This window comes from Hibiscus syriacus, unplaced genomic scaffold, assembly GCF_006381635.1.
Source record: "Hibiscus syriacus cultivar Baekdansim isolate YM2019G1 unplaced genomic scaffold, ASM638163v2 tig00110812_pilon, whole genome shotgun sequence".
In the NCBI taxonomy this organism is placed as follows: domain Eukaryota; kingdom Viridiplantae; phylum Streptophyta; class Magnoliopsida; order Malvales; family Malvaceae; genus Hibiscus; species Hibiscus syriacus.
This window is the reverse complement of record NW_024062870.1, coordinates 72597-86989: the sequence shown is the minus strand read 5'-3', so window position 1 is coordinate 86989 and position 14393 is coordinate 72597. Positions and strand designations below refer to the sequence as shown.

Here is a 14393-nt window from a genome sequence, read left to right as displayed (position 1 = left end):
CTCGTTGAGACCTTCGATCTTTCTAACTCGCTCTGATACCACTTTGTTGGAAATAAAACACTCACACAAACAACTTTTATTGAAACTCAAACAAATATTACAAGAGCACTCTCACTCAAAACCAAGAACTACAACTCACTCTTATAAGACTTTACTTCTTCACTCACTTAGAAGCTCTTAATTTTTCTTAATGCTTAAAACTAAAATGGGGAGGGATATTTATATTACTCAAGATCAATCTTACACCACACAATTAAATTAATTTAAACCATTACAAATTCAACAAATACCTAACTCTCACCTAATTAAATTAATGTAAACAATATCATTATTACTTAAATGATGTAAACAATGACATCAATTTAATTTAAATTTGAATTTAAACTCCTATAATTGATAAGTTTATAATCCAACAATCAGACCTATACGAAGCGCGCTCAACCATACGGCCTGACGGGGTTCCCAAACGCACGGTCACCGTCACCGGCCTTGGCCCTTTCGAGGCTCGTATGGTCGAAGAACAAAAAAGCCCAATTGAACTCTGGGAAATACCCTCTCTATTTCTTTCGTTTTCATATCTCTTTCGATTTATTTGTCCTTAACCTTCTCAGAAATTAACTCCGAAGAAACCAGCAGGTCCACTAGCTTCGTTCAGTACCCATTTCTCCAAACTACAGCCACAATACCTTGAGAAAACAGTCACCACACTATCTGCCTTCTCCTTCATACCTCCCTTATCTATTTAGTGTATATATATACCTTCCATATCGTTGCACTAGCATTTCAGCAGAAAGTAGAAACCGGAGAGAAGTTTCGATCTTTGTGTGAGCCCCAGGTGTTCGATTATAAGTTTAATAGAAGTTTGAATTTTGGGGTAATACCCAAGGTTAGACATTGTAGACATCACGGCTATACGCGAAGTTATTCGGCCTAGCTTTCATGTCCGAGCTGTACGCCGTAAGGGTTGTGTGATCGAGAGAAACCCTTCGCCGCACGGTGGACGTGGAGCTTTGCCTTCTGAAGGCGGTAGTCCTTCCGATCTTCTCTTCCTTGCTGGTGGTGGTATTGTCTGTTAGACTTCAGTGCCTTATTTAACTAGGTTATAAGCCTGTAAAATAATAATATCCAAGAAGCTTGTTTTTCGTTTTGTCGTTGTATTTGGGTGTTCTTTGTTTGATTTTTTATTGGATAAAAAAGAAGAAGTGAAGTATTAGCAAAGATGATGCAGCTCAGTATCAAGAGGGTTCCCACTGTTGTTTCGAATTACCAAAAGGATGAGGCCGAAGAAACTGATCGCCGGAGCGGTGGATGTGGAAAGAATTGCCTTAGAAGCTGTTGCATTCCAGGTATTTGTTAGATTTACTTTGTAAACATTCCTCGGATGGATAACTTTTTATAGAAATGATTTGTAATTGGAAGCGGGTTTTGGTTTATAGGAGCAAAACTTCCTTTATATGCTTTCAAGAAGGTGGGCAATATTGAGAATGAAAAAGATGTGCCTGAAATTGAAAACAAAGAGCCTCCAATTGCTTTTCTTGATTCTCTCGTTCTTGGGGAGGTAAAATCTGCTATTAGTTTGGCGAATAAACTTTAAGTTCTTCGTTATGTTTAATGGTGGTTGTGTTAACAAATGTCAAGGTTGAAAAATGTTTTATGGTTTTATGGTAGTGGGAGGATCGCATGCAAAGAGGGCTCTTTCGATATGATGTCACTTCCTGTGAAACGAAGGTGTTATCTGCCGCTGCTTTTCTATTCCATTGATTCACTTGCTTATCTGAGATTGTGAAAACTGTAAACTTAATAGTTAATTGAGTTGTTGTACCATCTAAAATGTTTGTGGATATCATTCTTTAGGTGATCTCTGGTGAATATGGCTTTATTGCCCAGCTGAACGAGGGTCGGCACCTTAAGAAGAGGCCAACTGAGTTCCGTGTTGATAAGGTTCTACAGCCCTTTGATGGGAACAAGTTCAACTTCACCAAAGTTGGACAAGAAGAGGTGCTTTTCCAGTTTGAATCAAGTGAAGATGATGAAGTTCAGTTCTTCCCGAAAGCTCCCATTGATGTTGAGAATTCTCCAAGTGTTGTTGCCATAAATGTATCTTAGTCTACTTATTCAAACTATGGTATTGCTAGGCTCATACTATTAAACATTGTTTGTATACAATTTGACAGGTTAGTCCTATTGAATACGGGCATGTGCTTTTGATCCCTCGAATTTTCGAATGCTTCCCCCAGAGGATTGACCACAAGAGCTTCTTGCTCGCACTCTATATGGCAACTGAATCTGGGAATCCGTTCTTCAGATTGGGTTACAACAGCTTGGGTGCATTTGCTACAATCAATCACCTACACTTCCAGGTATCTAACCTCCCAATGGTACTCTTCATGTAATTTAACTTTCAGATGTAGTTTGTGTACAAATCAGAAAGGAGATAGTGGTTTATCTATTGCAATCACTGCAGGCCTACTACTTGGCAGTTCCATTTCCCATCGAGAAAGCTCCTACTAAGAAAATAACCACTTTGAAGGATGGTGTGATTATCTCGGAACTTTTAAAGTATCCAGTCAAAGGTCTTGTCTTTGAGCGTGGTGACACTCTCCGAGACTTGTCTGACACTGTGTCTGATGCTTGCATTTGCCTTCAAGATAACAACATACCATACAATGTCCTCATCTCTGATTGTGGAAAGCGGATCTTTCTCCTTCCTCAGGTAACTAACTAGAAGTATGGTTGATACCTTTTTGTTCATCTCCATGATTACCTATAGTTTCTTGCAATTGAATTGCAATATGTAAATTGAACCAACAGTGTTATGCTGAGAAACAAGCACTTGGGGAGGTGAGTTCAGAGCTCTTGGACACCCAGGTGAACCCCGCGGTGTGGGAAATTAGTGGTCATATGGTGTTGAAAAGGAGGAAGGACTATGATGAGGCATCTGAGGAAAACGCTTGGAGGCTCCTTGCAGAGGTTTCCCTCTCTGATGAGAGGTTCCAAGAAGTGAATGCACTTATCTTCGAAGCCATTGCTGGTGGCGAAGATGGCATTGAAAATGTTGCAGTGATTGAGGAGCGTGATACCGAAGCTCAATCTCTTGAAAAAGAGAATGTAATCGCCGAAAGCTCCCACCATGCTATGGTTGCTGGGACACAAGAATGCCTTGTCCTGCAGTAAGGATCAGCATTCAGTCAACAGAACCCTGTTTAGAAATTCTATGAATTATGGCACTTGTAGCCTAAATAAGCAAAAACTAAGTCTGCATTGTTGTTATCGTCTTTGTTTAAACTGCTATATGCATATTAGCTTCATGGACTTTATTGAATTATGTAAAAATACAATGTACTGCTAGCTGTTATAAGATAATAAATGCACATTACTGTGTCCTAGCTTTTAATTCATTTTCTTCTAAATTAATATAAATATAAAATTGATAGAATTTTTAAATGTTAAAGATTTATTGAATTATTTTGTACTAGGATCAATTCTATAGAATGTACAAGGGATTAAAATTAGAGAAAATAACTTCAGTGACCAAAAATCTCATATAAATATACGATTTTAACCAATTTTTTCCGGATTTGTCAAAATGACCAACAAAATCACAATGCGATCGCTAATTCGCAACGCGATCTTCATTATCGCAAATTCGCGTTGCATTTTCGCAATGCGATAGTTGAAAATCGCGTTGCGATGGTCTACAGTGTCGTTGCGATTTTCCCAAATCGCAATGCGAATAAGTAAATCGCAACGCGAATTGGGAAAATCGCAACGCGATACTGACTATCGCAATGCGATAATACAAAATCGCAACGAGATACTTACTTTCGCAACGCAATACTGACTTTCGCAACACGATTCTGACTTTCGTAACGCGATAATACATAATCGCAATGCGATTTTCAAAGCGCCATTAGTATCCTGGCCAAGTATTTTATTTTTAAATTCCAAACACGAAATTAATATTGGAACACTGAACCGTCCACAGTATCCCGTAATCGCAACTCATAACCTAAAACCTAAAATCACAACTCAGTCCCATCTCCATCTCTCACTCTCTCACCCATCTCCGACGAAATTCGTCCCCATCTCCGGCGAAATCCGTCTATCTCCATCTCTCAGAGCCACCCTCACAATCAGAAATGGAAAATCAACCAAATCAACCAACGAGGGTTAGTTTTTTTAATTATTTTCTTTTTGAAATTTTTGCATTATTATTAGGTTTTTCATATTGAAATTGATGATAAGTTTACTGGTAATTTCAATAATAGATTAACCATTTCACTTAGATTGCTTATTAATCAACCGAGAATCGCAACGCGAAATGCAAATCGCAACGCGATTTTAGTTTCGCGTTGCGATTCTCTCGTTGCGATAGTCAAATTCGCGTTGCGATAGTCATTTTCGTGTTGCGATTTTCATTTCGGAAACTATTCTTCTTCTTGCAAATTGAAACTTGAATGAATTGCATTACTTCAACCAAAAAACAAAGACAAATACGAATCACAGTGTTGCAAATTTAGTTTGAAGAATAAACTACTACTCTTTATGTTATTATTGTTTTTGGTATATCTTCACAGTGTAGCTTTTGGTATATCTAATTAGTATGTTTATTGTTTTTGTAGAACTTTTATTCGGCTCAATTGACTTGAGAAATAAAGTCAGCCTGGCCAAAACAATTGCGTCGAAGCTTTCACCTGCACAAAGAAAAAATGTTTGAGGATACATGCTTCGGGCCATGGCTGAAAGTACAACATCCCGGTGGAGATGCGATGTTGACACACCTGTTTCTTCAAACCATGACTAGCGATCTACCAGAGACTATACAACGTCGTGATGAAGAGATATGGTTTGATTTTCCACCGGCGTATACGTGTTTTGGGGCGGGAGGAGTTTTTCTTAATCACGGTCTACGCTTCGGACACGATGATGTAGGTTGGTACACTAGACACATTACCCGTCCATCATGGCTATCCCGGGTTTTTCCTAAGCTGGAGAGGCCGAGTCTACACGTAGAAGACCTGACAAGATTGTTGAATAATAAAGACGGTTTTACTCGGATGGATGACGTCGACGTTGTCCGAGTATGCCTTCTAATTCTTTTGCATGCCGGTTTTTTAGGCAGAGAGGCCAGACAACCTATTCCAAATGATCTAATCAAATTGGTAGAAGACCTAAATGCGTGGAACCTGTTTCCGTGGGGCTCGTATTTATGGAAAGCTACATGGAATAAGTTATCGTCTGCCTTGGATGATCGAAAAAGTTTGCATGGCGATGGTTCCAAATACACTTTGACAGGCTTTATTTGGGCCTTTAAGGTAAGAATTTTTATATGATGTTTCCAAAATTATAAGTAATTATTAACAATTACTAATGTTTGTTATTATATTGTTTGTAGATTTGGATATTTGAGGCCTTTCCCGCCATGAAGACATATGCAATAAAAACTTCAAATGATATTCTCAGGGCTATTTCCTGGAAGAGGAAACGGACCTTGCAATGGGAAGATTTACTACGGTATACGACAATAAATAATGTAAGTTAACATAAATACTACCATATGTTTATAAACAAGTTATTACTAGTACACGTTTAACTTTGTTTGAGCTTTTATATTGTTAGGAGGCCAACACTCCTCTATAGAGGCTGACACCCACGGAAGCTGAGCTTGCCACTGATTTGTGGCAAGCTAGTAAGCGTTTTTTTGATGGAACGGTTGATGAGCAGCCTCCACTTCAGGAGCCATCACCTCGCCCAGAGCTATCACCTCGCCCAGAGCTATCACCTCACCCAGAGCCATCATCTGATCGACCCGACTATACACCTTCACAACGACAGCCATCACCTATTCTGTCACATCATCGAGCCTCTTCTCCACCATCACCGCAAGATAGGCGACCGACAAAGATGCCACGATGTTTATCTCCCTGTTCTCCACCTCCACCTCAACGGGATGAGTTAGGAGAGTTATGTGATGAGGTCAATACCTTGCGTGAGGAGGTCGGTACTTTACGCAAAGACGATGGTGCATGGCGTGTTGAGGTGTCTACATTACGCGGTGAGGTAGCCGCTCTACGTGAGATGGTAGCATCGTTGCAGAATGAGGTTCATACTCTACGCAACGAGGTAAGTTTAAGATTTTTCATACTCGTAATTCATTCGGTTGCTACCAATACTGCAAAACTATTTTTGTTAGTATTTGTTTTTGGTTTTGTTTTTGTCTTTTGGTTGAAGTAATGCAATCCATTCAAGTTTCAATTTGCAGAAGAAGAATAGTTTACTTTCGCGTTGCGATTTTGTCGTTGCGCTTTTCATTTCGCATTGCGATAGCCATTTCCGCGTTGCGATTTTAAGTTTTGTGTTGCGAAAGTAAATTATTCTTCTTCTGGAATGTTTATATATGTTGTCCTTTTAAATGTTTATATAAGTGCTTACTTCTGGAATGTTATCTGAGCATTTTGTGAACTATGATAGAATAATGACTTGGGTGAATACAATGCTAGTTTGAAACATATTTGTCTTTGTTTATTATCATGTATGTTTATTTACTGATTTATGTATTAATTTTTTTAGCGGCCCGATAAGGTGGATGCTTTACGTCGGGTTTTCCTTGCACGATGGAGTTCACGCATCAGACGGCGTGGATGTGCTATTACGTCTCCGTTTACCCCAATGGTGCGAAGACTCCGCAAGAAGAAGCCCGACTCACCGGTCATCCCTCAAGAGTCCCCTCCAATCGTTCAAGAGGCCCCTATTCTCCCTCAAGATTCCCCCCCACCGTTCAAGAGGCCACTGTCATCGTTGAAGAGGTCCCTCCCACCATTCCAGAGCCCGATTCACATGGGTAATATATCGAAGTATTGAGAAACCCCCACCGGTTCCGGACATGATGGATGAGAGTTGGCTCTCGTATGAGTTACCGGCTAGTACCCTTCCGGTATCTGAAGTGGAGAGGAGACAACTACCGGAAACAATTGTGGATAATACCCTTTGGGCTAAGACCACAGTTGATTTTTATCTACATGAGAGGAGCCAAGGGTGTTACACTGACATCAGCAAACTCAACGATGAAATGTTTTTGTTGCTTGATCGGTCTTGGTGGGGTGTGCTATTAGGGGTTGAAGACAGTGGCTATTTGGATGGGGAGGTAAGTCTTATATTTGTCTTATATATGATTTTGATTAATTTGTTTAAAAATTAATGTAATTCACTAATATATGTATTTTTTTTGTAAAACAGCATATCGATGCGTGGGTGTCACGTCTACTAATAATAAGGAAGCTTAGGAAAAATAAAAAAAATTCGCTATATACAATAATGCCGACGGCTTTTCACGCAGTTCACTTGAAGAATCAACGAGATGAATCATTTTTGTTGGGCAATGGACAAGCTAAACTTTATCCTGCATGGTGGGATGTCGATAAGGTTAGTGCTTATTTTTTAAATTTTTTAAAGGTGTTCATAAATAAGTGCGCAAATAAATGAATTATTACTTATGATCGCAGGTGTTTATCCCTGTTTTGGAACGTCGTCACTGGCTTCTCGTCCAACTTCAGCTCCAATCCCTGAAGATAATAGTGTATGACAGCATGATCAATTACATATCACTGTCTGATTTGAGAGATATTTTCAAGGGATGGAGCTCTCATTTGGCTAAATTCTATGATGGGATTAAGTATTGGAGTCATTCTGGACACAAGAAGCCAAAGAAGTTCAATGTCACAGTTGTCAGAGACGAGACCGCGCCACAGCAATCGCCAGGAGCCAGAGGGGATTGTGGTCCTCTCGTATGCCTTTGCTTGGCGCGTTTGACGACGGGAAGCACAGAGTTTTTACCTCCCACCGATAGAGATAGAGCTGCAGTAGGCTTGTGGTTTCGGTATTATATGGCTAGAGCAATATATTCGAGACGCTGCCTATCTGCATCCGCGTTATAAAAGTGTCCATTGTTAATTGGTAAGTCAAATGCAAGTTTTGTTAACATATATACTCCTTTTGGTTTGAAAATGTTTGGTTAAGTACCTAGAATTCAATAATTTGCTGTTTGTAGGTTTTAGATGTGTAGGAAGTCTTGTTTGAGCAATGTTGGTTTCTGCAGGTTAATCCTTAAGTGAGCTGCGTGAAATGGATGTACGGGGTCACAAAGTTGTTGATTCATTGATTCAATAATTGATGAAGAAATAAGAATTATTATTATTTTTTGATTGTTTAATTGATTTGTAAAAGATGATTTGTAAATGTTGATTTGTTTAATTGATGTGTACATAATTTGTGTTGAAATGTAATAGTTGATTTGTTGATTTAAATCTGCTTTATGTTGAAGGCAAAACAGACTATCGCAATGCGAAATGGCTATCGCAACGAGAAAATCGCAATGCGAAATGAAAATCGCAACGAGAAAATCGCAATGCGATTTTCATTTCGCATTGCGATTTTCTCGTTGCGATAGCCATTTTCGCGTTGCGATAGCCATTTTCGCGTTGCGATAGCCATTTTCGCGCTGCGATAGTCAAATGAATGTCTAATAAGTGATAACAACTGAACAGAACATAGCAATGTTCAAACTCAAGTACTAATACATGCCTAACTGAAAATGTTAAAAGTGCACACATAAATACACATAATGCAAGTTTTGTTAACATATATACTCCTTTTGGTTGAAAATGTTTGGTTAAGTACCTAGAATTCAATAATTGTTAAAAGTTTATGCATGTTAATCCTCGTTGCCTTTTTCATTTCGCATTGCGATTCTATCGTTGCGATTTGCATTTCGCATTGCGATGGTCAAATGATTGCCTTTCGCAACGCGATTCTGACTTTCGCAACGAGATAATACAGAACACAATGCGAGTTTCAAAGTTCGCAACAGGTTTTAGTTCGCAAGCCAAATTTGTGTATATATATACGCAGCAGCAACAATCATAACCTAAATCCCTAAATCGCAACTCATTCCATCTCCATCTATCACTCTCTCCGACATCCGTTCCTATATCCAACGACATCCTTCCCCATCCGGCAACAGGTCTTAGTTCGCATCTCGTTTGTTTAGTTACAACCATGAATCATCTAATGTTGATCATGTTTGGATAGATTGTGTTTTGGAGGGTCATGGGAGAATGTTCATGGTGTTTTACAATATGCCTTTACCCATGAATCTTCAACTAAAAAGCCCCTAAGTGGATTTAGGCTATCTTATCAGAGAAATGGTAAAGTTTATTTGTTAACCGACAATGAAGATGTTGAACGATTCATTGCTTACATTAATGTTTCAAGTGATGATGTTACATTGTATGTTGTTGAACCTAGAAGTAGTATTGTTGGGTCAGTACGGGTAGTAATAAACTAAGTGGGTCTCAAAACCCACAACCTTTCTCTAATCCAATCCAAATCAACTTTCAGCACCAAATTCCGGTTTTCGTATTGACCAATTAGACGATGATGAGCCAAGAGAAAAAATTGTGAGTACTAGTCAGTATTCGAAATTTGATCTTGGTCAATACCCGGACTTTGATATTGGTCAATACACGGATTTTGATGATGTTTCAGAAGAGAAACAGACCCTGCGTGTAATGATTTTGATATTGGTCAATACCCGAATTTTGATGAAGAAACACCCGTTGCCGAGGAAGATGTTGTTGATGATAATAAGGAGGAAGTTACGACTGTGAATGAACATGTTGAACATCCATTCTGTAATTCATATAATCCTGAAGAAGAAAAAGAAGAAGAAAAAGTCCCCGAAGAAAGAAAATGCCACGGGAGTATAACTGGAATATGCCAGAATTACTTCAGCTACCGGAAGAAGAGTTGGCAAAGAAAGCTGTTGATTTACACAAAGTTATTCGTCAAGAAAGATGATTATTTGATACAAAGGAAGACTTGAAGATAGCTTTGTATACGAAATGTGTGGAAGATGGCTATCAACTAAAAGTTAACAAATCAAGCAAAGATCGTTTCGAAACAAGGTGTACGATTGACAAAAACTGTACGTGGCGTATGATTGCAAAGAGGAAAAGATTGCGCAATGTTTCAAGTTAGGACTTTTTTGATAAACATACATGTTCAAGAACCCAAGTTTTTCCTCACCATAGACAGGCAAACAAAAAGGTGTTGGTGGTTTTCTGGCTGAGTTAATGTTTTTGAATGGCAGGGTATATCGGGGACATGAAATTATGACTGACATGAATGCTCGGTTCAAGATTAGTATCATATTCTCAAGCTTGGGAGCCAAATGTTATGCCTTGGAATTGTTGAGGGGGTCGCCAGAAGCATCGTTTGCCCAACTGCCGGCTATTGTCACAATTTAAAGCTGAAAAATCCTGGGTCGGTAACTCATATCAAAACAGATAGAGATGGACGCTTTGAGTTGCTGTTTATCGCCATTGGTGCTGCGGTTAGTAAATCAATATAATTCTGTTGACTCATTCTGTTAGTTACATGCATTTCACATTTAAATGATTATATTTCTTGTGTATATTATTGTAGATTCGTTCGTTATTACTTGCATGCGCCCAGTATTATAGTTGACGGAGCACATTTGAAAGGTTGATACCTTGGAGTAAACTTATTAGCAGTAGCCATGGATGCTAACAATGGGATATTGCCAATAGCTTACGGGTTGGCAAATCTGAAACCTCTGATTCATGGACATGGTTTATGGGGCATCTTAGGGATTCCATAGGTCCTATTAGCAATCTGACAATCATATCCGATAGGGCAAACTCAATTGACAACGCTGTTAGAAGGTGTTTCCCAGATGCTTTCATGGACTTTGTGGGTGTTCATTTGTATAGAAATCTAAAATCAAGGTCTGCTGGTATAAAAAAGCACAAATGGACATACTGGAAGGCTGAAAGGCTTATCGGGAAGTGGATTTCAATAAGCATATAAACTGTTTAAGACGTGTTTTGCCTCAGTGTGCTCAAACACTAGAAGATGTCGGGTTTGAAAGATGGTCAAGAGTACATCAACTTGGAGCAAGATATGGTTTCATGACGTCTAATAGTGCAGAATCAATTAACGCTCTAAGTCGTCATTCCCGGAAATTACCCATTACTATGTTAATGGAGTTTTTTCGAGCCTTATTCAACAGTGGTACTACAAGAAAAGAAACCATGCAGGTATTATTTCTTGAATTCGTAACTTATCATATATTTTACTAAGTATATTTATTTAAATTTACAGGAACATTGGAACATCGTGTTACACCATGGACTGAAAAAAAGATAACGAAACGTGTTGTGAAGTCAACGTCATGGAGAGTTGAACCATGTTCAAAACTTTGTTTGAAGTACTGGATAATAACTTAAATGGGCTTGTCGATCTAAATGCAAGGACGTGTAGTTGTATGAAATGGCAAACATCTGGTTATCCGTGTGGCCATGTTATAAAAGTTGCTCTTTATCTAAACCAAGATGATTCAAGCACATACGCTATGGATTGCTACACTACAGAAGTATATCGACAGACTTATGCCGAGATTGTCTACCCTATTTCACATCCTTCTGAGTGGGACATACCAGATGACTTACAAACAGTTTTGCCACCAGCCATGGAAGAAGGCTACCTGGCCGACCAAAAAGTCACGATCGTATACCGTCTAAGGGTGAAGAGAAGAAGAGATCGACATGTAGTCGGTGCAAGGAAAGTGGTCATACAAGGTTGACATGTGGATCACCAGTGCCATCACAATCATCTTTTCCTCTACCAAAATATGGATCATCATCAAAATCCAAAGCTCATATGGTGTCAAGAAAAAGGCAATCAAAATCGCAATCATCTTTAAAATCCCAATCACAACTGGCTTCACCTTTTGGGACTGTTAACTTAGGTGATTTTTAAATGCAAACGTTGTATTATGTAGATTTTATGTGTGAACTTTTAACATTTTCAGTTAGACATGTATTAGTAACTTGAGTTTGAAAATTGCTATGATTTGTTCAGTTGTTATCATTTAATAGGCAATCATCTTAATGTCTATCGCAACGCAGAAGAAATTACTATCGCAATGCGAAATGAAAATCGCAACGAGAATCGCAATGCGAATGAAAATCGCAACGCTAATTTCGCAATACGAAATGAAAATCGCAACGAGGGAATCGCAATGCGAAATGAAAATCGCAACGCGAATTTAATTTCGCGTTGCGTTTCTCTCGTTGCGATTTTCATTTCGCGTTGCGATTTTCATTTCGCATTGCGATATATTTTGCCTTCAACATAATGCAGATTTAAATCAACAAAATCAACCATTACATTTCAATCAATTAAAACAAGCACAAATAAGAATTATGTTAACATCAATTAAACAAATCAACTTTTACAAATCACCTTTTACAAATCAATTAAACAATCAAAAATAAGCAATAATTATTAGAGAAAATAACACTTCTACTATTGAATCAACTTTTGCAGCCATACATCATTTTCACGCAGCTCACTTCTGAGATTAACCTGCATAAACCAAACATTTGCTCAAACAACTTTATACATCTAAAACCTACAAACAGCAATTATTGAATTCTAGGTACTTACCAAACATTTTCAAACCACAAGCCTATAAACATACCAATTGTTTATGGACATTTTATAACGATGCAGGTAGGCAGCGTCTCGTATATCGATCTAGCCATATAATGTTGAAACCAACGCCTACTGCAGCTCTATCTATATCGGTGGGAGGTAGATACTTATACTTCCTGTGATCAAACGGTCCAACGCCAAGCATACGAGAGGACCACAATCCCCTCTGGGTCCTTTCGTTTGTTGTGGTGCGGTCGTCTCTGCTAACTGTAATATGAGCTTCTTTGGCTTCTTGTTTCCAGAACGAGTCCATACTTTATCGCATCCAAGAATTTAGCCAAATAAGAGCTCCATCCCTTAATAATATCTCTTAAATCAGCCAATGATATGTAATTTATCATGCTGTCATATACTATTGCCTTAAGGGATGGGATCTGAAGCTCGACGAGAAGCCAATGGTTACGTTCCAAAACAGGGATAACACCTGCAATCATAAGTAATAATTCATTCATTTGGGCACTTATTTATGAATACCTTTAAACTCAATCTAAAATAAAACACTAACCTTATCGACCTCCCACCATGCAGGATAAAGTTTAGCTTGTCCATTGCCCAACGCAAATGATTCATCTCGTTGATTCTTCAAGTGAACGGCGTTAAAAGACGTCAGCATAATTGTATATCGTGTATTTCTTTATTTTCCTTAAGTTTCCTAATTATTAGAAGACGTGACCACCCACGCATCGATATGCTGTTTTACAAAAAAGACATATATTAGTAACTTACATAAATTTACAAAAAAAATAATCAAATAAAATATAAGAAAAATATAAGACTTACCCCTCCATCGAAATAGCCATTGTCTTCGACCCCTAATAATACGCCCCACCAAGACCGATCAAGCAAACAAATAGATATCATCATTGAGCTTGCATATGTCAGTGAAACACCCCTGGCTTCGCTCATGTAGATAAAATCAACTGCGGTCTTAGCCCAAAGGGTGTTATCCAGAATTGTGTCCGGTAGTTATTTCCTCTCCTCTTCAGATACCGGTATGGTACTGGCCGGTAACTCATACGAGAGCCAACTTGAATCCATCATGTCCGGCACGTCAGAGGGTTTCAGAATCCTACATATGACGCCATGTGAATCGGGCTCTTGAATGGTGGGAGGGACCTCTTCAACGATGACAGTGGCCTCTTGAACGGTGGGAGGGGACTCTCGAGGAATGATAGGGGCCTCTTCAACGATAGGAGTGGCTCTTGAGGGATGACAGGCGAGTCGGGCTTCTTCTTGCGGTGTCTTCGCACTATTGGGGTATACAGAGACTTAATAGCACGTGCACGCGGGTTCCCAAACGCACGGTCACCGTCACCGGCCTTGGCCCTTTCGAGGCTCGTATGGTCGAAGAACAAAAAAGCCCAATTGAACTCTGGGAAATACCCTCTCTATTTCTTTCGTTTTCATATCTCTTTCGATTTTTGTCCTTAACCTTCTCAGAACCTTTCGAGGCTCGTATGGTCGAAGAACAAAAAAGCCCAATTGACTCTGGGAAATACCCTCTCTATTTCTTTCGTTTTCATATCTCTTTCGATTTATTTCCTTAAACCTTCTCAGAAATTAACTCCGAAGAAACCAGCAGGTCCCACAGCTTCGTTCAGTACCCATTTCTCCAAACTACAGCCACAATACCTTGAGAAAAACAGTCACCACACTATCTGCCTTCTCCTTCATACCTCCCTTATCTTTTAGTGTAATATATACCTTCCATATCGTTGCACTAGCATTTCAGCAGAAAGTAGAAACCGGAGAGAAGTTTCGATCTTTGTGTGAGCCCCAGGTGTTCGATTATAAGTTTAATAGAACTTTGAATTTTG

The 14393-nt window shown here is 39.0% G+C and overlaps 1 protein-coding gene and 1 long non-coding RNA gene across 2 annotated transcripts; one reads left to right on the top strand and one right to left on the bottom strand.

Annotated features, from left to right (window-relative positions):
- Positions 1-596: 596 nt before the first annotated feature.
- On the bottom strand, positions 597-14381 carry LOC120141557. The gene is made up of 2 exons (XR_005517778.1): positions 14232-14381; positions 597-711 (listed from the first exon to the last, which is right to left on the bottom strand). It is a non-coding gene; the product is annotated as an uncharacterized LOC120141557 (long non-coding RNA).
- LOC120141555 (GDP-L-galactose phosphorylase 2-like) lies at positions 1189-3204 on the top strand. Its single transcript, XM_039156388.1, has 7 exons — positions 1189-1346; positions 1437-1558; positions 1669-1728; positions 1855-2097; positions 2175-2360; positions 2465-2713; positions 2812-3204. Exons 1-7 carry the CDS (start codon positions 1220-1222, stop codon positions 3172-3174), a joined length of 1350 nt encoding a protein of 449 aa, XP_039012319.1. The 5' UTR covers positions 1189-1219; the 3' UTR covers positions 3175-3204.
- Positions 14382-14393: the final 12 nt, after the last annotated feature.